The 21,862-nt window shown below is 43.8% G+C and overlaps 2 protein-coding genes across 3 annotated transcripts in view; one reads left to right on the forward strand and one right to left on the reverse strand.

Annotated features, from left to right (window-relative positions):
• hibadha (3-hydroxyisobutyrate dehydrogenase a) overlaps positions 1–21,862 on the forward strand; it is a 79,430-nt gene that overhangs the window by 52,587 nt on the left and 4,981 nt on the right. The window contains exons 3-5 of the mRNA XM_031586760.2: positions 13,901–14,010; positions 14,111–14,232; positions 21,079–21,212. Coding sequence (XP_031442620.1) covers positions 13,901–14,010; positions 14,111–14,232; positions 21,079–21,212 — 366 coding nt within the window. The remainder of the gene's footprint in view (positions 1–13,900; positions 14,011–14,110; positions 14,233–21,078; positions 21,213–21,862) is intronic.
• On the reverse strand, positions 2,017–12,219 carry LOC116225104 (WAS/WASL-interacting protein family member 3-like). Of its 2 annotated transcripts, XM_042710729.1 has the most exons (9): positions 11,361–12,219; positions 10,194–10,484; positions 9,821–9,935; positions 9,064–9,196; positions 5,653–5,835; positions 4,380–5,066; positions 3,868–4,035; positions 3,384–3,485; positions 2,017–2,732 (listed from the first exon to the last, which is right to left on the reverse strand). In XM_042710729.1, the coding sequence occupies exons 3-9, from the start codon at positions 9,917–9,919 to the stop codon at positions 2,692–2,694; spliced, it is 1,413 nt and encodes a 470-aa protein (XP_042566663.1). In that variant the 5' UTR covers positions 9,920–9,935; positions 10,194–10,484; positions 11,361–12,219; the 3' UTR covers positions 2,017–2,691. The 2 variants fall into 2 exon arrangements, with proteins under 2 accessions (XP_042566663.1, XP_042566662.1); XM_042710728.1 differs by lacking the exon at positions 10,194–10,484.

The raw sequence follows: 21,862 nt of genomic DNA on the forward strand, positions 1-21,862 counted from the left end.
AGTCGTGCATGAAGGCAGCGCTGTGCCTCAACCAGCTGCTATGGGGCCCCCTTCCGGATCCTCCCTGTGCCTGGTACCTTTATTCAGTCAAGCCATTTCTCCACAGCCTGAAATGCTTTACCCAATTGCTACTGTGACCATTGGAAGTTAAATATGCCAGCTGGTTCTATATAGGCTCAATATGCTTTAGCCAGCTGACAGTGTATCACAGTGTTAAAACAGAGTCTAGTCTTTACCTGATTGGAGTTCATTGGAGTTTGACCGTTGATCTCTGGTTGCACTTATTGATCCGGTTGTTCTCTTATCTCTCCTGTGTTCTCGTTCTCTTTGACCTCCAGGTTGTTCAGTGGGACTCTGCTTCATGCCGTGCAGGCAGCGCTGAAAGAAGGGGTTGCCATAGAAACTCTCTTGGCAGGAGACCCCATCCCTGGGCTGCTCTACTCCTCTCTAATGGAGGCCACACAGAAGTCAGGAGACTCTGGCCCTTCAGGACTTCCTGGATCATCTTTCTCCACCGCCAGGAAGAGGGGAAGGGGGCCGAGGAAGCGAGGAGGCCGAGGGAGGGGCCAGATGCAGAGAGGGAGGGGCCAAAGGGCTGATGAGCGTGACCTGAACAACCGGTTTGCAACGTTGATGAGCGACGAAGAGGAAGATGAAGAATAGGGTCGTTCTCTTTGTGCCTGAATGTAGACAGCATGTTTTTAAAAGGATTCTCTCAGAACTAAACAAGAACTGCTAGAATTCCCAGGAGTTGTGAGGCACATGAACGGAACGTACTGTTGACAGTCTCTCAGGAACACTGTCTTTGCATGATCTATGACAGCATTTGAGTCGTATAGGTTCAAGCAGGGGATCTATAGGCAGCTAAAATAACACAGTAGGTTTTATATAAACACAGTGGTGAAGGTTTCTATCAGCCATCACAGGACATGCACTTTTATCACTGAAAAGTAGCTACATTCTACATTTTAATGCACACCATTTGACCTTATGAACTGTCAAGGACAACGGTGTGCTTTTCAGCCATGAACTTTTTCTTCCCAAATGACTATAAGTGGCCAAAAATGGCCTTCCTGTCGGCTCTGTGTTGGTTTACACATTGTTGATATTACTTGCCTGTCATGTTTCTCTGAGATGTGGAGACCTTTCCCAGAGCCATTTCCCAGAGCCAGCTCAAATCAAAGAAACAAATCAAATCATGATGCTCTCATCTCGTCTGCTCTTACTGCTCAGCTGTATGGAAGCTGCATCCAAGTGTCCACTGAGCAGTGCCAGGATCGACAGTCTCCATTGGACAGCATCCCGTTCTCATGAGGACAGGGGTGTGCAGGTCTTGAGTTGCCTGTCTGGTCCACTAGGCCTTACTGCTGTCTGGACTGGAGGGCTGATCACAAGGGGGAATTCTAAGACATACGTGGTACACTAATCTCCTTCCTGATCCAAATGTGGCTGGCAATTCATGTTTGTCTTTGCTTTTGCCTCTGAGAAGATTCTGTTGTAATATGTTTTTAAAACATGATGTCATGGTGCCATTTGAAAGTGCCTTTATCCACATGTCAGTAAATGCATTTATAATGAAACAGCAACACATCATTATCTTAAATCAAATCAAAATTGATCATTCATACTTTGCATTTTATCCTCTTGCCTCAACAGGCAAAAGCTTTAATAATGTAATTACTTTGTTGCTGTCATTTTGTGTCAGATATTGTTACATTGAATAATTCCAGAAGAAATTAGCACCATAATACCCACTCATATGTTTAACAATAATCTCAAACTTCACATTGTACATGGAGGTATGAAAATAAATACTCAATATCATCTTTCAGGCAACAGCTTCATATGACCAGTGGTATTCATAGAATATTTCAGCTTTCCCTGCATCATTTCAACAATAGAGCTATTCAATCACAGAATCCATCATATAATGGATGAGTGTGGCTCACACTAGTGTCTACTCTGCTGACAAATGTGGTTCCATCTGCTGAAATAATAAAGTTGTCCAGATGGTGGCAGTGTTTCCAAGACATCTTTATGGTTGATTATCACGAAGGCGGAGCAAAAAATACATACTACAACACATACAAGTTAAATACAACTATATATACAGAGGTCAGTTTATGTTCTGCCATACAAGCAAAATGTGACAGACAAACATGTACATACAAAGACAAAATAGGCCATAGGTTATGTTTGCCTCATCAGTCACAAGTGAGGTGCTGGAATGCGCATTTGTCTTGTTAGCCAGTGTACAGAGCTTACTGTTATAGATTGTTATGATATCCAAGGGGCTGAGGTGCATGACTAGACAATGAAACAGAAACATATCCTGCTCTCTCAATTAGATCCCTGTCCAAGAAAAGTCCACTTCAAGACCATAACTATAATTCAGATTACAAAACCATAGAAAATCAAAATGATGTATGATGTACAGGCTTACAATAAGGCACTGATTAGCTGCTATCAACAAAAATCATGAAATTGTCACTTGTCTGTTTTGATTTGAACAGCACTTAGACATGTCTCCTCTGCCTACTGGGTTCTGTAGTTCTACTGGGCTCTGTAGTTCTTTGGTTTGTGCTGTGAGGGGGGATGTGAGTCATTAGGTCATTGGGTTAGTCCAGATGCCAGCGTGATGGGGAGGGGGTGGAGGACAGCCGGACTGGTATGCCAGGCACTGGGAGGGATTCACCGCAGGTGAGTCCTGATCGCCGGAGGCTTTGGTGACACTGTTAAAAAGCATCCCACACATAACCAGAATATACCAGAATATCTTTACACACTCCTTGAAGTACAGCTCTAGAATACAGCATGAAATGTAGGGTGAAATTAATACATTTACCACAGGCTTCAGTTTACTTAGCCTGTTTCATTTGAGAGCTTTTGGGCATATATCAATCCTAAATTATAAGATTTAAATCTACAGGCCATGGTGGAAAGATATGTGAACCTGTGTGTGTACTAACAAGCAGAATCTCCTTTGGAAGCAGAAACCTCATCCTGAAATACATTATCATTTTATTGACATACATCACCTTTATTTAAATCATATATTATTCAGACTGACTATGTCAGTATAATAGAGGCAGTTAAGAGTTTAAACCTAGGTAAGAAGATTTCTTCAAATCAAATGCCTTGCTCCTGAACCCAGCAGGTTAAGGCACAACTGTCAATTAGTAATCACCTGTCTGTCACCAAGGCAAACAAGTAAGGAAAGATGGTTGTGCCGAAATGTGTTTTTCTAGTCATGATATTTTAAAGCTCAATCATCATTTACTTTCCGCTGTGATGCCTGTCATATTTGAGTGTTTATCAGAATTAGAAAATGCACACAAGATAGATGAGCCCATTAGCAGGAAGCTGGGTTTGTGCTTTATTACCTTGATTCATCTTGCTTGGGTACATTCGTGGAAATGGACAGAACTCTTTGGGTGGAGGCAAGTCCTTTAAGGGGTGGAACTGGAATTTGGACTCAAAGTCATCTGAAAGAGAATCAGGACATCAGGAACTTCTGTCAAAACATTCAGTCTCTCTCACGCTCTCTCTCACTTTCTCTCACACACACACAGACACACAATACAGATGAGTCACAAGATCACAAGATCCATCCATATTAAATGGAAGTGCCACTCCCAAATGATGTCATACCCTGTAGTACAGTTTGTGACTGTCCTTCTGAACCTTCAAACCACAACTATGCTCCTACAATTCCAGTTAATTTTCTCCTTTTGTCTGCAGATATGTAAATATGTTTTGTGCATTGTGTGCCTTTACCTTGTGCATTTGAGCATTGTGTTTAAGAATGTGGTGTGTAACTATGCTGCTGAAATTAGAATCATTTTCAACAGGAGGCACATTCCTTACCCAGGCTGTGCAGGTAGCCATTCCCCTGACTGGAGGTCATTGTGTGGAGAGAAGGAGGAAGAGGGGGAGGAGGAGGAGGAGGGGGAGGTGGCAGGAGAGAGTAGCTGGACAACTCTGTGGTTGGAGATCTCGCAGGTGGAGCAGGGGGCAGACCTAGTCTCCCGATACCTGTCAAACAATCACACAGCGCATTAAACTACATGTTAATAGAGATACCATTCATACAGCGCATTAAACTACATGTTAATAGAGATACCATTCATACAGCGCATTAAACTACATGTTAATAGAGATACCATTCATACAGCGCATTAAACTACATGTTAATAGAGATACCATTCATTAGGTAGTAGATAGTCTCCCAATGTCATACAATCACACAGCGCATTAAACTACATGTTAATAAAGATACCATTCATTAGGTAGTTATGGATATGAACAAGGCTGACACACTGGTGGATTCTGGATACTAGTGATGACTATGTATCACTAATGTCTGCCTTGAAAAGTACCTGAAAGACACGGCACAGCGGGCGGGCGTCTGCTAGGAGCCGTGGAGGGGTAGGTGGGAGGGAGGGGGGGGACAGCAGGTCTGAAGGAGGTCGGGTGGGAAGGAGGCAATTTAGAAGGAGGCAGCGGTGGAGGAGGGGGTGGGGGCAGATAAGAGGGACAGCTTGGGGTGTATGAGGAGGGGTGGGGGGGAGGGGGAGGGGGGAAGGTGTCCATTCCCTGGTGCGGCTCATAAGGGGGGTATGAAAGCCGAGAGGAGTAGTAGGCACCTGTGGAATGGTCAGGCAGGGCAGGGGGAGGGAGGGAGGGCGCTGGAGGTGGGGGTGGGGGTGGGGGAGTGGAGGGCATGATAGGGTGCTGGACGGGTAACCAGTTGGGTTTGGTGATGTAGGTAGCAGCTGGTGGGGGAGGTGGAGGGGGACAGGTGGGAAGAGGTGGAGGGTAGATCTTTGGTCTGTCTGAGGAGAGATGGGGGGGAGGGGGAGGGCCTGATGATGGAGGTCTGGAGGGGGTGGTGTGAGGGAACGGGGGTGGAGGGGCTGATGTAGTCGGGGAGGGGCGGGACCATCTCCTCTCCAAAGGCCTATGGGCAGTGGAGAGATCTGGGGCGCTGCCACGGAAATCCCCCGGATTCATTGGAGGGTTCCACAGGGGCTGCCTCAGACTTAAGGATGAGCCAGACCGGGATACTGATGGACACACACACACACACACACACACACACACACACACACACACACACACACACACACAAATCATTGCCTTGATTCAAATTCTTGAGGAATAAATATCTAGCTGCTTACATTAACATTTACATTAACATAAATAGAATGTGGATACTTCAGTACAGTCATGCTTTAAAAATCCAGGCCTTTCAAAAGAACATGATTCATATAATCCTTAAGTATGTCTTAATCTCTCTGCATGCAGCTTTTCAGTACTTTCCACCGACACAAGTCATTCATCAACAACAGTAGAAGTATTTTCTACATCATATGCATTACCATAGTGAATTTCTATGTGTATTCTGCCTATATGTAATCTCTTGCCTCGTGTGTGTGTGTGTGTGTCTTACCAGGGCTGTGTGTGTGTATGTGTGTTTCTTACCAGGGTTGTGTGTGTGTATGTGTGTGTGTGTGTGTGTGTCTTACCAGGGCTGTGTGTGTGTATGTGTGTGTTTCTTACCAGGGTTGTGTGCATGTATGTGTGTGTGTGTGTGTGTGTGTGTGTGTGTGTGTGTGTGTGTGTGTGTGTGTGTGTGTGTGTGTTTCTTACCAGGGTTGTGCTGGGGTGCTTTAGAGTCACCCTTTGCAACAGATCTCAGCACAGGGAAGCCTCCAGCAAACAGACCTCCAAGAGAGGATGCTCCAGGTGGGGGGGCAGAGCCGCCTCCGCCCAGCGCTGCGCCTGAGCCACTGGAGCCGCCTCCACCCAGCGCTGTGCCTGCCCCCTTTGGCTCTGTGGATAAACACACACACACAGGCAGATGAGTGCATCTCATACCATAAGGGTGTAACTATTACAAAGTACTCACTCACTACTACATTGGGCTGTGTTCTTTCTTCCATGGTGCCTTTTTAATGAACACATTGAGTGTCTCTCATGTATTCATTTGCCTATCCTCCTGTATCTCTCTGCTTGATCTGGAGCCCTCAGGCCATCAAGCAGCAGGGACACAGACCCCTTTCAGGCCTCGTACCTCCAAACACTGACTCAACACAAAGAGTACACAAAGTTAAGTTTGTTGTTGTTTTCTTCAAATGTATGCCTTTGCACTGTAAAACCTCTGACAGATATGTCTAACCTTTGTGCAAAGCACATCTAACCCTGTCAGATGTGCTCGACTTGTTGATTTCTCCAGCAGGTGTCAAGAATGTGCATTCCAGCAACAACATATTGATTATAATCATGACCATGCTTGGCACGACAGTGATCAGGAACAGCTGGCGAATAGGCAGCTTCTCTGATTTAAGTCAACAGAACTGTGGCTAAGGGAGAGAGCAGTCACCCCCCCGGACCCAGGGCTACGGGGTACCAAACCTGCACCTTGACCACAAAGCCAAAGAGCCAGGCTCGTCGGTATGGTATTAAGACCACATACTTAACAGGGGGTTAAAAAGGGCCAACCTTTCCCACATACAGTATATCCAATGAGCAAATACCTTGTGCCTCAAATGTTGTGCAACAAATGTAACACACATGCAACAACACTTGTAATTGTAACACTTATTTCATGTGAACGCCTCACATAGCCCAGTGCCACAGGGTTAAACAGGTAGTGGATTACTGTATTAAGTGACTAGCTGAATGCTAAGGAGGTACAGGAAAACAGATATTCCCCCGAGTCTGAGTTCTGGCAATCCGTAACCTTCCTGGCTCAACATGGGCTGTATTTGCCAAGTTTCAGGTCCAGGTCCAGGGTGAAATTTTGCTATTTGACTTCAATGTCCCCTTTTCTAGCTGGCTTACATTACAAGAAATACAAAAAGTAATTTCCAGCCTATATATATCATGTTTCCATAATGAGACATATTTGGTAGTACAATAGGACCCTGTCTGGGAGGATGTCCCATATTAGCCAGTGCTCCTGGCATGTCCTCCATTCAGTGATCCTCCTTTTCAGGGTAAGTTTGAGTAGATTAGAGTAAACCAGGCCTCAATGCCTCTATGTGTGTGTGTCTGTGTCTCTCTATGTGTGTGTCTGTGTCTCTATATGTGTGTGTGTGTGTCTCTCTATGTGTGTGTGTGTGTCTCTCTATGTGTGTCTGTGTCTCTCTATGTGTGTGTGTCTCTCTATGTGTGTCTGTGTCTCTCTATGTGTGTCTGTGTCACTCTATGTGTGTGTGTCTGTGTCTCTCTATGTGTGTGTGTCTGTGTCTCTCTATGTGTGTCTGTGTCTCTCTATGTGTGTGTGTCTCTCTATGTCTGTCTGTGTCTCTCTATGTGTGTGTGTGTCTCTCTATGTGTGTGTGTCTGTGTCTCTCTATGTGTGTGTGTCTCTCTATGTCTGTCTGTGTCTCTCTATGTGTGTGTGTGTCTCTCTATGTGTGTGTGTGTCTCTCTATGTCTGTCTGTGTCTCTCTATGTGTGTGTGTGTCTCTCTATGTGTGTGTGTGTCTCTCTATGTGTGTGTGTGTCTCTCTATGTGTGTGTGTGTCTCTCTATGTGTGTCTGTGTCTCTCTATGTGTGTGTGTGTCTCTCTATGTGTGTGTGTGTCTCTCTATGTGTGTCTGTGTCTCTCTATGTGTGTGTGTGTCTCTCTATGTGTGTGTGTCTGTGTCACTCTATGTGTGTGTGTGTCTCTCTATGTGTGTGTGTGTCTCTATGTGTGTGTGTCTGTGTCTCTCTATGTGTGTGTGTGTCTCTCTATGTGTGTGTGTGTCTCTCTATGTGTGTCTGTGTGTCTCTATGTGTGTGTGTCTGTGTCTCTCTATGTGTGTGTGTGTGTGTCTCTCTATGTGTGTCTGTGTCTCTCTATGTGTGTCTGTGTCTCTCTATGTGTGTGTGTCTGTGTCTCTCTATGTGTGTGTGTCTGTCTCTCTATGTGTGTGTGTGTCTCTCTATGTCTGTCTGTGTCTCTCTTCCAACAGCCTCTCTCTCGTGACTCACAGGTCATCCCACAAGGCAGCCGCTGCATGTGAAAGCAATTACGAACAGAATCTCTAGAATGTGTACACAATCACACTCGCACACACCTCAACACACATGCATAAAACAAATGCACTAACAAATCTGAGTTTACAGCATGATCTGTCTGACCAGTAGGATTTGAAAATGAATATTTTTTTGACCATTTGCTCCAAATCACAATAACTTTCATAATAATGTACTTCTAATACATTAGTCAACCTGCTGTATTTATACCTGACATCAAATGTTTCATTAATGTATACTTGCATGCACACCTGCTACCTGGAGGTGCATAATTGTGAGTTTGTCTATGCCACCACGTGAGCAAGAACCAACTGTACGTTTTCAGAATGGTTCCAATACCCGTATAATCTCAAACTTTGTAGCCAACAACAGACACTAACATGCATATGTACAGAAAATTATATAAAAAATGACAAAACAGGGTGTTGTTTCTTCATCATCCACTAGGAGGTAAACAAACACTAGGGCTACAAGCGCAAGACTATGGAGCCCCTGTCTGTTCTTTTACTGTAATGACCTGGCATTAGCCCTGTTATGCTACATCCAAAATATGAAATATTTTATATTTATAATGTCAGTTATTCACTGTTAGGTTGCAACACTAATTTAAACACTAAATATTTGACTTAACTTCATGTAAAGCTGTGGTTCATCTTACCCCCAAGGCTCTGACTCATTTTGCCCCCTAGCCACCATTTTGGGAAAGGTGCTTAGTCTAGCAACCCAGAGCTACACTTTTGCTAATTCATCCTCCTGGGTCTGAACTAACATATGGTATTGTTGCATAGCTTGCAACATGTATTTCACTGTACTGTATGTTTCACTCTAACATATACAGACACGTAGGACTATACTGCATGTGTCCTACAAAGAAGTTTCTCAGAAGTTTCTTAGTACTGCAGAATAAAACAGGACGCCTCAATCTAAAAACATGTTCTCATGTTTCAACGTGTTTGTCCCAAACAATCCACTGCTGTTGAGGGTGGTCTCTGATAGGAAGCAGGAAACAGGAAGTAGCTGTGGAGACTTACTGTCAACCTGAGGGGCGCTGCGGTCATTAACTTGCGTGACCTTCTTCAGGCACATTCCCTTTTGGATGTCTGCCAGGAGAGCATTGCGGCCTCCCCGCTCTGATGCCCCCAGTGCAGAGTGTCCTGTCTGCGTCTGACATGAAGTGCAAACAATGTTGTTATTAGGTTGGAGGCACAGTTTGTAATTTAACTGAATACTAAGGTCAGGCACAGTTCACATATAGGCAATGAGACACAACAAAATGGTTTCAGGATATTAAACATGTTTTATCAGTGTGAACTTCAGTCTGAACGTCAGATGTCATTAGTTTGCGTTTTAAACAGCAGAGAATATTATGCTTTGCGGCCCCAGTGTTGAAATGCTGACAGTTACCAATGACGTTCCTAAACTACCTTCACAACATTCTCCAGCTCCACTGTTTTGGATCGACTAGTTGGATGAATAGTTTTTAAGAACTAAAGGGCATTTTCCCATGGTAGAGGGAGGGGGACAGGGACAAGAGAGAGAGATAGAGACAGAGAGAATGAGACGGAGAGAGAGAGAGAGGGAAATTTGACACCACTTTGCCACTGCTGGCCTCCTGCTGACTGTGTCTGTGTGAGACTGAGTGAAAGAGAGAGAGAAAGAGAGAGAAAAAGAGGGGGAGACCGTGTGTAATTGTATCTCTAATCAATAATACAGGCTCTGGCTTGGTGGATGAGCAGAGCCACTTGTTGTGTGACAGTATAGTGTTTACATGTGTCTGTGCTTCGGTACCTGTGGTGGTGCTATAGTCTGATGAAGGGATGGTGGACCTGGAGCTGGAGCTGATGGAGGAGGAGGAGGAGGAGGAGGTGGAGGTGGTGGGACAGGCATGTCGGCTCACCAAAATCTGAAAAAGATGCACACACACACACACACACGCACACGCACGCACGCGCACACACACACATACACACACACACGCACGCACGCACGCACGCATGCACACACACACACACACACACACACACACGCACGCACGCACGCACACACATACACACACACATACACACACACACACACACACACACACACAATAGTTGAGTGCATGCATGCATCAGTGCAGCCCTCACTGCAGAGAACAGCTGACTCTGACGTAGAGAAAGACCTGGTCTGCCGTGAAGCCCTCTTGGAGTCAGCTGTCACAGCCTGTGTCAATCTTTCACTGTCTTCCACAGAGCTCCTCTGCTGCTGATATGGCCACCACACCAAGGCAGGAAGAAATGTCCAAACCAACAGGAACCAGCCCCAGGAACCCTCCCCTCTGTCTGGATGAAGCGTCCCCTTTACTCCCCCAGTGTTTGGCGGAGGCCCTCTGTGGAAGGGTGGGCGCTGGGAACAATGGGGTGTGTTGTCTGGGAAGTGATGCTGCCTGCCCTCTGGATCGGCCTCTCACATACTTGATGTACATATACAGTGAGGATTCAGGGAATGTCAGAAGTTACAAGAGGGTTGTTTTGGAAGAATCTACACACTGGATCCTTTTGAGCCCATCTTTTGTGGGAGTATGGGACTGTTCACAGTGAAGGAAGAGGCAGATGCATATTCTTGAGACTAACTCTAGACACAAACACACTGATGACACGATTGTCAGTTGGAAAGAGGCCTAATTCAAAGCAGCAAAAAGGAATTGCTTATAAAATACACACTTAACCAAACAGTCTAAAAGGTTATAAGATTCAAGAGGAGGTTCAATGCCTAAACCACATGCATTCTTTCAGTTAGCGCTACCAATTAATGATGGTTGATAACTCAATCAAATAAACAAATAAAAAAACCTAAACTGACTAGATATCATATTTTCAGTAAGTTAGACTGCTCTTTGAATTCACTGGCAACTTGTATCATCTTCTGGATTGGCCGCGCCCGTGTGAAAATGTACACTTTGACTGCCTCCTTCATGCAACAATCCCAAAACATAACTTTAACATTTTACAGCCCATGGAAAAACAACTACACAAACATTCGAAACGTACCCTAAGTTAGGTGCAGTCCCCTACGCGACATAATCGGAAACATGTGAATGTGCATGTGAATACATGTGAATGTGCATGTGAATGTGCATTCATGTTAATTGATAGCGATGAATGGAGTCGTCGTCAACTTTGCGCTTATTATTAATACTAACAGCTATGCATGACCGGTGTTGCCACAGCCAAGCGCGAGGTATCAGGCACAGCTGTCCTGTGCGGGTGCACAGCATACATGTGAAAAAGGATATCCCCGTGCCCATGGTCTATTTTGAAGACGTGAAGAACGTGTCTAAAAAACTTACCCGAATTCAGACTATGTCGGGTTTCCGTTTGTCGGCGAGGCACGGGTGTTTCAACGGGAGCGCCTTCTGGTCACCGGGCGCAGAGATAAAGGCTCCAGGCAGTTAACTTACTGGTGTCAACACCAGAGTTATTAATAGCCTACGACGACGAGTTTCGTCTCCAAAACAGACCGTGTGACATTGTTAATGCCGCTAATCTTCTATTGACTGAAACGTTCTTTAACTAGATAATATACCCGTCTAACTAGTCTACACTAATCGTACCGTCGGAGTCCCGCAACCAGCTCCACTGACACCTGAAGAATACTCCCACATAAACGTTGTAACGTTGTAACCGACTGCACTGTGACCGACACAGGCCTGTAGTCTACTGCGACTCCTGGGGCTTGAACAACACCATTGCACACACTTCATGTCAGAGAGGAGGGAAGAAACAAGTCGGTGTGCAAAGACGGTTAAATAAAAATGAAAAATTACTGTAAAATGTCTGCATTTATTAGAGCTTTTACAGACTGTTACCTCTAAAGATATTGTAGCCTGCAAGGGAGTCGTGCACCCCATAATGCTGCGTGTGATGTGTAAATGTGAAATTCTGTGTTTAATGTTTAATGCTACTTTAGAGTAAGCCTGTGTTTTCTAGCCTGTGTTAATGCTAGTGCGTAACTCTGTTATCCATTTGAGTCTGAGTGCTATGTATAGATATCTGTCCTATTTGCCCACCCTTACCTAGAGTGTTGTGTCCGCATATGATAATGTCTTCTACAGCTGTTCAACCTTTTATCGAATTCAATGTGTGATATCCTATTGACAAGAATATTTCAGAGGAGTGTTTATGTTTCTTTCTGAGACATGTTGAACTCAAAGGGAGATCATACTACAGTATGATCTCCCTTTGAGTATATCACACATTGGATATCACACATTGAATTCGATAAAAGGTTGAACAGCTGTAGAAGACATTATCATCATTTTGCTCTCCCACTGCTGATTCAGGCTGGCCGTAGTCGTGGGTGACCTCTTCTTCCTCCAACGCCTGGACATCAGCAGCATCTGGGGGTGGAGGCAGTTCGCCTGCTTGGCTGTGATGAGGGAGGCTTTTGGGCTTCTTACTGGAGATTCCTCCAGGATCCGAGAAGCCATAGCGGTCCGGTGGACGCCTCTCACGCTCAGGCCTGGTTACCGTCTTTCTCACTACTGGTTCCAGTTCGGGAAGCCTTCTCTTCCAGGTCCAAGTCTCTTGACTCCTTACCGTTGCCTGCCATGGTATCACTCACTCAGTCTCCGGCTCGAAGGACCATTGAAGGAACTGTAGGGTGATGTGGTTCGGGGGGAGTGAATGTTGGGTGAGCAGACAGAGTCTCGGTCAGAAGACCCGAACGGCAAGGAGTGGAGTGAGAGAATGATGCAAGAGAGAAGGCAGGTTGGATGTAACACCAGTAGTTTTATTTCCTTTTTTGTTAGCTTGATCTTTATTGTTAACTGGAATACGCACACTTCAGGATACGGTGGAGTACTGGCAGGGAGTGGAAAAAGGTGAACTGCCAGGGGAGCAGACTATTTATAGTCTCCGCCCCCTTAGCCAGCAGGTGAAGTTCGATTGAGTCCAGCAGATTCACCAGACATTTATAAATAAATTAACAGAAAAAAGCCCAGGTTCCAGGGAGTCTTTTCAGAGATGTCCCAGTACACTGTCACATTTACTTCCTAAAATCTCCCAGAATGCACTGTTAAAGGTACAGTGTGTAGTTTTGTTTAGTGCCATGTAGTGGTGAGGTTGCTGAATTGCAACCAGCTGAGTACCCTGGCCTTTACTAGCATGTGTGAGTACCTACGGTGGCCAAATGGTCAAATGCCCAACTCATATTCACTGTGTACTGATTCACCACATCAACAAGTCCAGAACCAATAGAGACCTACCCCATGTTTGATGTAGTTGGTGCTGAGAGCTGTCTGGTTTTGAGTCTTAGTCACGATTGATCTCGCTCGTCAGTCTTCAGATAGGTCTCATAATGACCAACATGGACACATGACCAGGCTGATCAGTCTGACAGAACTTGCCCAATAAAGCACAGAATATTTGTCTCTTTCAAATGCATTCATGATGATGATGTTGCTACTATTTTCATGCATTACATAGTAATGAAGCTGAATGGCCACACGTCTGAGGCATAGTTGACCATTATGTGGACCAGCTCCATGTATGGGGTCCTCCACAAACGTCTGCAGGGTTTTCTAAAAGTCTGCCATGCAGTGCTGCACATGAAGCAATGAGCAAACGTATTTCAAGTATGTATATATCTCCAAATAAACTAGTGAGTGACTGCTCTCATCCCTAGAATAAACAGTGTGGAGGTCAAAGGTCGAGGTCTGTTTTTAAGCAGATGCTTTTAACCAAAGCAACTTACGAGGGCATCGAAACAACGTTTACCGTTTCCAAGGCGGCAACACATTTTTTTTTCTTTTTCTATTTTTACTCATTTCTGTATATGTTTTGAGTATTTCCTGTGTGTTGAAGTTAGTAATGTAAATGTGTTCTCTAGATCCTGGACACCCCGGCCGAAGTAGCCGATAAAGCAGACCGCATCATCACCATGCTACCGTCCAGTCCTAATGTCATTGATGTCTACACCGGCCCCAACGGAATCCTCAAGTAAGCGCCGTCTCCGAAATATTATTGTTGCTTCGCAAAAGCATAGAGTGAAGATGGCTGTCTGGGGAGATTTAATGTCTGACTCTCTGTGACTTGTCAGGCGCGTGAAGAAGGGGACGCTACTCATTGACTCCAGCACCATCGACCCCTCTGTGTCCAAAGAGATGGCTATAGCTGCAGAGAAGATGGGAGCGGTGTTCTTGGATGCCCCAGTGTCAGGAGGTGAGAGAGAGGGAGCGTGAGCAACCAGTAGACCAAACCACACCACTAAATCATGCGGATGACCAGAGAGCTGAATTCAGGTCAAGAGCTAATGGTGACACTTTACTTTAGGGAACAAATGTTAGCCATTGTTAGCCAACACATAGCTTATTAGTGCCCAATAAGATCTGCATTAAGCCAGTATTCACTTAAATGATATATTCAGTGAGAATAAGAAATAGGCAAATACAGGCCTAATAACTGATCAATGATGTTGACTATATTAGGCACTTATACCGATACAGTTATTTGTTCCCTAAGCTAAAATGTTATCGAGCTGCTAATAAATACCATACTTAAAAACTTTGAAAAAAAAATACTTTGCCAGGGTTAGGTACTCCCTTTTTCACCCTCATCAGGAGAGAAGCTCTTTGAGATGATGGGATCGGTTGCACGTGCAAAATGAATTAGCGTCTATATTAGGCTGTTGCCTTCCCAAAATTAGAGTGTTGAAGTAATCAGGTTATAGCTTTTTGAGGGAATCCCCAGGTAGGCTGGATTTGTGATGTGCAGTCTGGTTCTCAAGGAGCAAGCACACTGCTCCTGCTATTGCCCTTCCCAGCAGGAGGGGGGCAGTATTACAGCAAAGAAAAACATGATGGGATAATAAAAGGTGCCGTAGAGAAGGCATGGGGGAAAAACACTGTGGACATAATATTACCACAATCCATGTCTCCTTCTTCATGGAAGTGACTGGAAGGTGATGTTAAACCCTTACTACAGTAATGTGTTTGAGGAGGAACGTTCTAGAGAATGAAGGAAGCAGCAAAGCATTATACAGTCAGTCGGATTAAGATGAACATCATAAATGAAAAGCATTTGAATGAAACACATTTTTAGTGTGCTTGCATCCATGAGTTCCTTCACTTAGTGGCCAAGTTCTTCAATTTATCCCGGATCTATATCCAGATATCAATATCAGGATTGGGATCACGCCAACTTGCCCTTGTTTTTTCACTGTTATATTCTCAATCATGACATCATCACTGGGGTGTCCAACTGTAATTGGATGTCCTGTGTTGAGCACAATGAAAGTAAGCGATCAGCACATCATACAGAATGCTTCCACCTGCCTCCTATCCGATCAGAGTAGGATTGACTCTGGAGTCGCAGTCATGATGTGTGCTATGCATATCCATGCTCAACATGGGACTGACTGGGGTTTTACTCTGACTACCAAACTGAGATATTTGCTGCAAAATCACAATGTTTACTTATGAAATATCAATATATACACAGTGTTTACAGTGTGAATTCACTTAAAATAATGAAATGTTTATTCAAACTTTACTATTTGTTTCCTATTGTATGATTTTGAGTGAGTGAGTGAGTTTATACTGCATTGGGTTGTCAACCATCATAGTTCCTATCTACATAAGATATCCAAAGTAAAATCTTCTGTGAGGTAGGGGTAATCATTAGGTTGGAGTGACTATACAGCAAGTCATTTGTGGGGTTTTTGTGTGGGGGGAGAGCCAGTAAATGAATGATTGCTGAGAATTCCTTCTACAGCATAGAAATTCTCCTAATGGGTGAACACCGAAAAACACACACACACACACACACACACACAGACAGAGATTGTGTTTACAGACTGGCGTCTTTAAGGCTGACAGGCTGCCATCTGAGACTTGAGCTCATAAAGAGTTTATTAGTGTGTGTAGCATGTAGTCCCTTTAATCCTACTTTACAACCCTGAGAAAGATTATCTGTCCTTATACACACACACACACGCACATACGCACGCATACACGCACACACACATATACACATACACACACACACACACACATACACACACACACACACATACATACACACACACACATACACACACACATACATACACACACACCCAACTTACTTATGAGGAGAGGATATTTATATGGTGTCAGAGTGGAGTTCAAACTGCTGAACACTTACCTCGAGACATCAGTTTTGGAAATGAGAGCGGTGCCTCTGACATCATGATCGAGATCAGAATGTTTTGGAAAGTACTGATGTGAGGACAGAAACTGGAGAATTACTAACCAGCAAACATGCAGACCATTCCAATGAAGCAGACCAGTTGAGTGACCACTTCTTGTCACATTTACCAAGTCGCCTCTCTAGTGCTTGTCCTCTGTCAGTTTGGTCTTATCCTGATTAGATCTTTTCTATCCTGATGAGATCTTTCTTATCCTGATGAGATCATTCATCTTTGGCATGTTTAGGAGAACTCATTTGCTGTCCAATGGTGGTTTTGAAGGCGTACTCCAAGGAACTTAATGTGAAGCATTCTTCTTTGGCATGTTGGACTGGTCAGAATGATTTGAGGCTTTATAGTCAGTATTAGGCATGCAGGGTGGGACCTTGCCACCATGTGTGTGTAGTTCGTCTGCCTGACTGGACTTACCAGTAGAAGGGTGTCAGATGCCCACACACTTGCTGTGTCACTCAGCTCTGGAAACCGCTTACAGCAGCATGGTATTCACATGATGGTACTCATTATGTGCTAAAACCTGAAGAAGATGCTATGGTCTGTTGGACTGTAGCTGAAAATTCTAGTTAATTTATATTTAAGGGATGATGGCCACCTAAGTGTCTATACTAAAATAATAAGGCAGAGACAGTCTGTTAGTTTTCTACACTACAGAATGAAGAGTAGGAAGTGAAAGAAATGGAAGTTTAAAGAGCAAATAGAATAGAATAGAATAGAATATATGTATTTGTCTTTGCACAAGTACAACGAAATTAAGGTAGCAGCTCTCAGACACAAAAACAATAAAAATATAGATTGAACATATATACCGGTATATGAAAGTATATCTCTTTTAGTGAGTATCCATACTGCAGAAAGGCAAGCACCTGGTCAGTCATACAGCTTTGAGACAATTGTGATGCAACAGTAACTGAGAATCAGAATACCTACCTGTACCATTCTTGCTCCTATTCGGGATCTGATGGTGATGTGCAGGGTTCCATACATGTCAGTATTGTAGTGCAGGGAATACAATTTGAGACTCTCTGGGAGATGACGCAGATGATTTCTGTCTAGCCAGACAGTTTTTTTTTGGGTTATATTTTGTGAGAATGATGTCATTCTTGTGTTTTTAAATCCACTTCTTTTGGCCTGTTGATATCATTTTATATTTTATTTTCTGGGTTTGGTGTGCCACCTCCAGTGCGTCAGTAAGGTTTGGCTGAGGAGCCAAGAGCCTCTCAAATAATGCCCTCATGAAACGACACACACAGTCATCTGTCCTGTAAATGATTTGTAATAAACTCCGACACACAAACCTCAAACTCTGCTGTCGCTCCTGTGGACCACAACAAACTAGGACTGACGTCACAGACACACACATGCACATACTTGTGCATGCACACGCACACATCACACACACACACTTTGAGAGGGTGTGTGCCGAGCCTGAGAAGACTCCCACATGTTAACAATAATAACACACTCCAGTGCTGCCGCTGCAAGAGTAGCGTTATACTCACACGCTCTCTCTAATGCATTTGGTTTATAGATGCTTCGAATAGCTGTAATTGCATTTCCTCCCCCTCCCCCTTTTCTCTGTGTGTGTGTGTGTGTGCGTGTGTGCACACTTTTAACTTTGTGTCTTTTAATGAAGCAACACAACTACATGCAGACAGAGGAACAGACATCATCAACGTGTTATCATCAACAGTATGTCTGTGGTTCTTCTCTGAATCATACCAGTTTCACAGCAAAACACTACAGATGAACGGCTTTAAATGATGGGAAATTGCATGTTTTAATAAGGTATGAGTTGAAAACCGCTGAAATGATCCTTAAACACCGGGCTGAGAACCTTCCAGCCCTTGTTAACCACAGCACACCACAGACATAGCATGGGTTCAAGCAAGTGCATTAACACCAAACCCAGTCTTACCACATGTGACCAAATCAATGGGAATGACCTCAAGTGAAGTTTGGACAAAACATTGCAGGAGTATCATGTGTATAGTTAAAGGGTTCTATTTGGAGCAAAATGTTTAGTTTACAGGTGAGCACAGCTAGTATTCTATGGGAAGTCAATATCTTAACACAGCAGGGACATTTACAGCAAATGTGATTCAACCTGTTATATACCTTCAGGTTCTACCAGTTAAACTGAGAGCTCTTGACTTCAGAGTTTGGTTTGCTTGGGACTAATCGTGCTTTATTTGTATCTAAAGTTTAATAACAAAATCTCCTATTTATGACCGCAATATACATCAAAGTTGCATTATGCATATAATAACAGTTACTCTAGCTCAACACTGATTACAAGGTCTCTGCAGGCCCTGAGAAAGAGTGTGAAGAGGGTTTGAAGTTTCTGGTGGAAGACCAAGTTGTTAGTGTAGTGATTCGGGGCCTTGGGCAGTCATACTGTCAAGGTACGCATGGAGGGGTGGGGGGAGTGAACGCATCTCTGAATGAAGGGGACGGGATCAAGGGGACAGGTCACAGTAGCCAGGAGACAGGACACACAGTAGCTCGGGAAGAGAGAGAGAGAACGAGACAGAGGGATTATGCCCGTCTCTATCTAGTGGGAGTGCAAGTTGTCATGTTAATCGATGCATCATGTTGTTTGTTTGTATGTGAGAGAGTGTGTGTGTGTGTGTGTGTGTGTGCGCGTTCGTGCGGGTGTGGTCGTCATAAAATGCGGTGCTCAGATGAAGGCTGTTTTTAACTTGAATATGGTACATTAGTGCCATTGGCAGGCAGTTTTAATGTGTGGTGGTGACACTAGCTTTTACAGACTGTGATTTCTTTTTTTCTATTCTTCTGAATTTAAAATCTGGATTTTTCTTGAATGCATTTGAGAAAAGATCTTGTATTTCACTCACAATATACAAAGTCGTAATTACAAGACCACATGTGACATGGTCTCATTTAGCTATAAACTCACTTTAACGCACACACACACACACACACAAACATATGCCCAAATATATGCACAGACATTGTTCCCAGAGTAGCCTGACCGATGCTTTCCAGCCCAGTGCTGTTAACAAGAGTGTGAGAAAAGACTGCCTGCTATGGGAGCGAAATGTGTGCATCTGTGTATGAAAGACTGAAAGAAACCTCTGCAACTGTTCTCATTGGACTTGTGTACGTAATAGCTGTGACTTGAGTAAAAGTGTTCTCATTGGATTTGTGTACGTAATCGGCTGTTTCTGGAGTGAAGGTTTCTCCTGGTTTGTTGGAGTCAGGAACCCCTTGCCTACTTTTGTTTATTTCATTGTTTTATTGCTTCCCTCCAATGACCGTTTTCCTTAATCATCTGAAATCTTTTTGACTTCAACCATAAGTTCTGCTTTTAATAGATCTTTAATAGAGCACAGAACTAATCACAGATTAATATCCCTTCAATCACCTTTGATGGCAGCATTTAATGAATCAGTACAGCTGATGATCAATGCTGGGTTTGTGTGTGTGTGTGTGTGTGTGTGTGTGTGTGTGTGTGTGCACATGGTGCGTCTGGTAGCACGACGGAAACCCAGGGGGCTTGTTTTGTTGATGTTATTTACTAGTAATGAAAGTTGTCTGATCCCTCAGAGTAATAGTAGTTTCTCTGTAGCCTGCGTCATTCAGCATGGGAAAATCGTGTGTGTGTGTGTGTGTGTGTGTGTGTGTGTGTGTGTGTGTGAACGTCATTTAATTTAACTCAACCACTAATAAAGTCTTGCAGCCATTTAAACTGAACTCATAACTACAGCTTCTGAGAGTTGGAGCTGGCACCTGCCACACACTTACACACACTCTCTCACACACACACACACACACACACTCTCACTACTTACCCATGCTGACAGTCCTTTTCAGTCACTTATGATCTGTGTTTCTTTCTTTCTTTCTTTCTTTCTTTCTTTTTGTCTTTCTTTCTTTCTCTCTCTTTCTTTCTTTTTGCATTCTTTCTTTCTGTCTATCTTTATTTCCAATCTAAAAAATAACTGTTGGCTGATAGAAATATTGTGAAATATGTTTGTAAGTGGAACATCTGCTTGTGTGTGTGTGTGTATAACAATGTGGGTTAAGTGCTTAGTGATCTGATGGTCGTCTTCTGACACATAATTATTTTTTCAATTTCAGACAGCTCACTGTTTCCAGGACCTTAGGGACTGTTTTCTGGTTCGACACGACACACTGTAACGTGATTGGCTATGCTTGTTTTCCGCTGGACGTGTCTCTTAATTGAACATGATAAAGTGTGGAGTTAATTACCCTTTACTGTTGTCAATCAAGCCTCAGGGGGCGTGTTTGAGAGGCAGGGGCGGGCCTGCGGGCCAGCTGCCGTCCTTGTTGAGTGCGTTTACATGATGTGCTGCTGTGTGTGTGTTGTTGTTAGCACAATGGCTGAGGTCTCCCTTGGGGGCTGTGTGAAAGAGGGACAATTGGCTTTTAACACAAACCCCACTGATGCCACTGATACGCTAATAAACACACACACACATAGACACCGCCGCCAGTGTTAACTTCACTTACACTTTCTGCTGTTTGGTAATAGGTAATGATAATGGGGAATGAACAATGTCTGGGATGAGGGGAAATGGCTAAGAAATGAAGATAAGTTCAACCTCTAGAACTAAACTGCAATGAGAGAGAATGATTCCATGGTATCCATACTTGTGACTAATGACAGAAAGACCATCTCTGAGGAAAGAAAATATCTTGTCTTTTGTCGTCAAAACTCGGGGGCAGTAATCTGTTGGGGCGGGCAGGTGAAGAGTTGTGCAGAGTTGTGAGAATGGTGCTGTTCTGAGCAGTGTGGTCTGAAATACTGACCTTAATAACGGGTGGCTTTTGTGTTTGAGGTGTTGGGGCGGCCACTGTGGCAAATCTGACCTTCTTGGTGGGCGGAGCTGAGGAAGAGTTCAAAGCTGCTCAGGAGATGCTCACCTGCATGGGAGCGAATGCAGTGTACTGTGGCCAAGTCGGAGCAGGACAGGTACGTACACACACACGCACACACGCACACACGCACGCACACGCACACACACACAAATGTTGCTTAGGAACTGACTTCATGATTACAGAAATCGGAAATTCAAATCATTTTCTATATGTTGAGACTAAATTTAGAAAGATGTGAGATCATATGTTACTTTTTGTTAAATCTTTTTGTTGCTTTAATTGACCTGGTCTGGATTGATTGCCATGCACCAACATCATTACAATATTGACTATCTGACATTCTCACAGTATTTCAATAATATACTAAAGAGCTGTCTGCTGTGTGTTCCGTGTAGTGTGTATGGCAAACACTCACTTCACACACTATCTTTTCACACTTTGATCAATAAGCCACAGCTACCCCCATAATCTACCACCTCAATCTAAATGTGATCTGATTCGATCCTGATTTATAGTTAGTTGTGTAACCTTCAGTCAGTTGCACATTTTGAGAGTAGTTCATCCCAACACTGCTCCACAGGAACACAACAAATATCTGAAAATATACAAAATTGGTCAGATTCCATCTTGCAAAAGCACGACTTTGAATCTACTTTGCTACTAACACTTCTGTTTTGTGTCAGGTATTTAAGAGGAATGCATATTAAACTCATTAAGTTGAAACCCAGGCTACGTGGGCTAAGA

This window comes from Clupea harengus, chromosome 19 (assembly GCF_900700415.2).
Source record: "Clupea harengus chromosome 19, Ch_v2.0.2, whole genome shotgun sequence".
NCBI lineage: Eukaryota > Metazoa > Chordata > Actinopteri > Clupeiformes > Clupeidae > Clupea > Clupea harengus.

What these genes read in the sequence shown, in the direction of transcription:
- LOC116225104 (XM_042710728.1), bottom strand. Translation starts at nt 9,919, where the DNA reads ATGCCTGTCCCACCACCTCCACCTCCTCCTCCTCCTCCTCCTCCATCA. An exon ending in CGCTGTGCCGTGTCTTTCAG is followed by an intron (nt 4,036 to 4,379) that starts GTACTTTTCAAG and finishes ATTGTTTGACAG; the next exon opens with GTATCGGGAGACTAGGTCTG. An exon ending in CCCAAGCAAGATGAATCAAG is followed by an intron (nt 2,733 to 3,383) that starts GTAATAAAGCAC and finishes GCTTTTTAACAG; the next exon opens with TGTCACCAAAGCCTCCGGCG.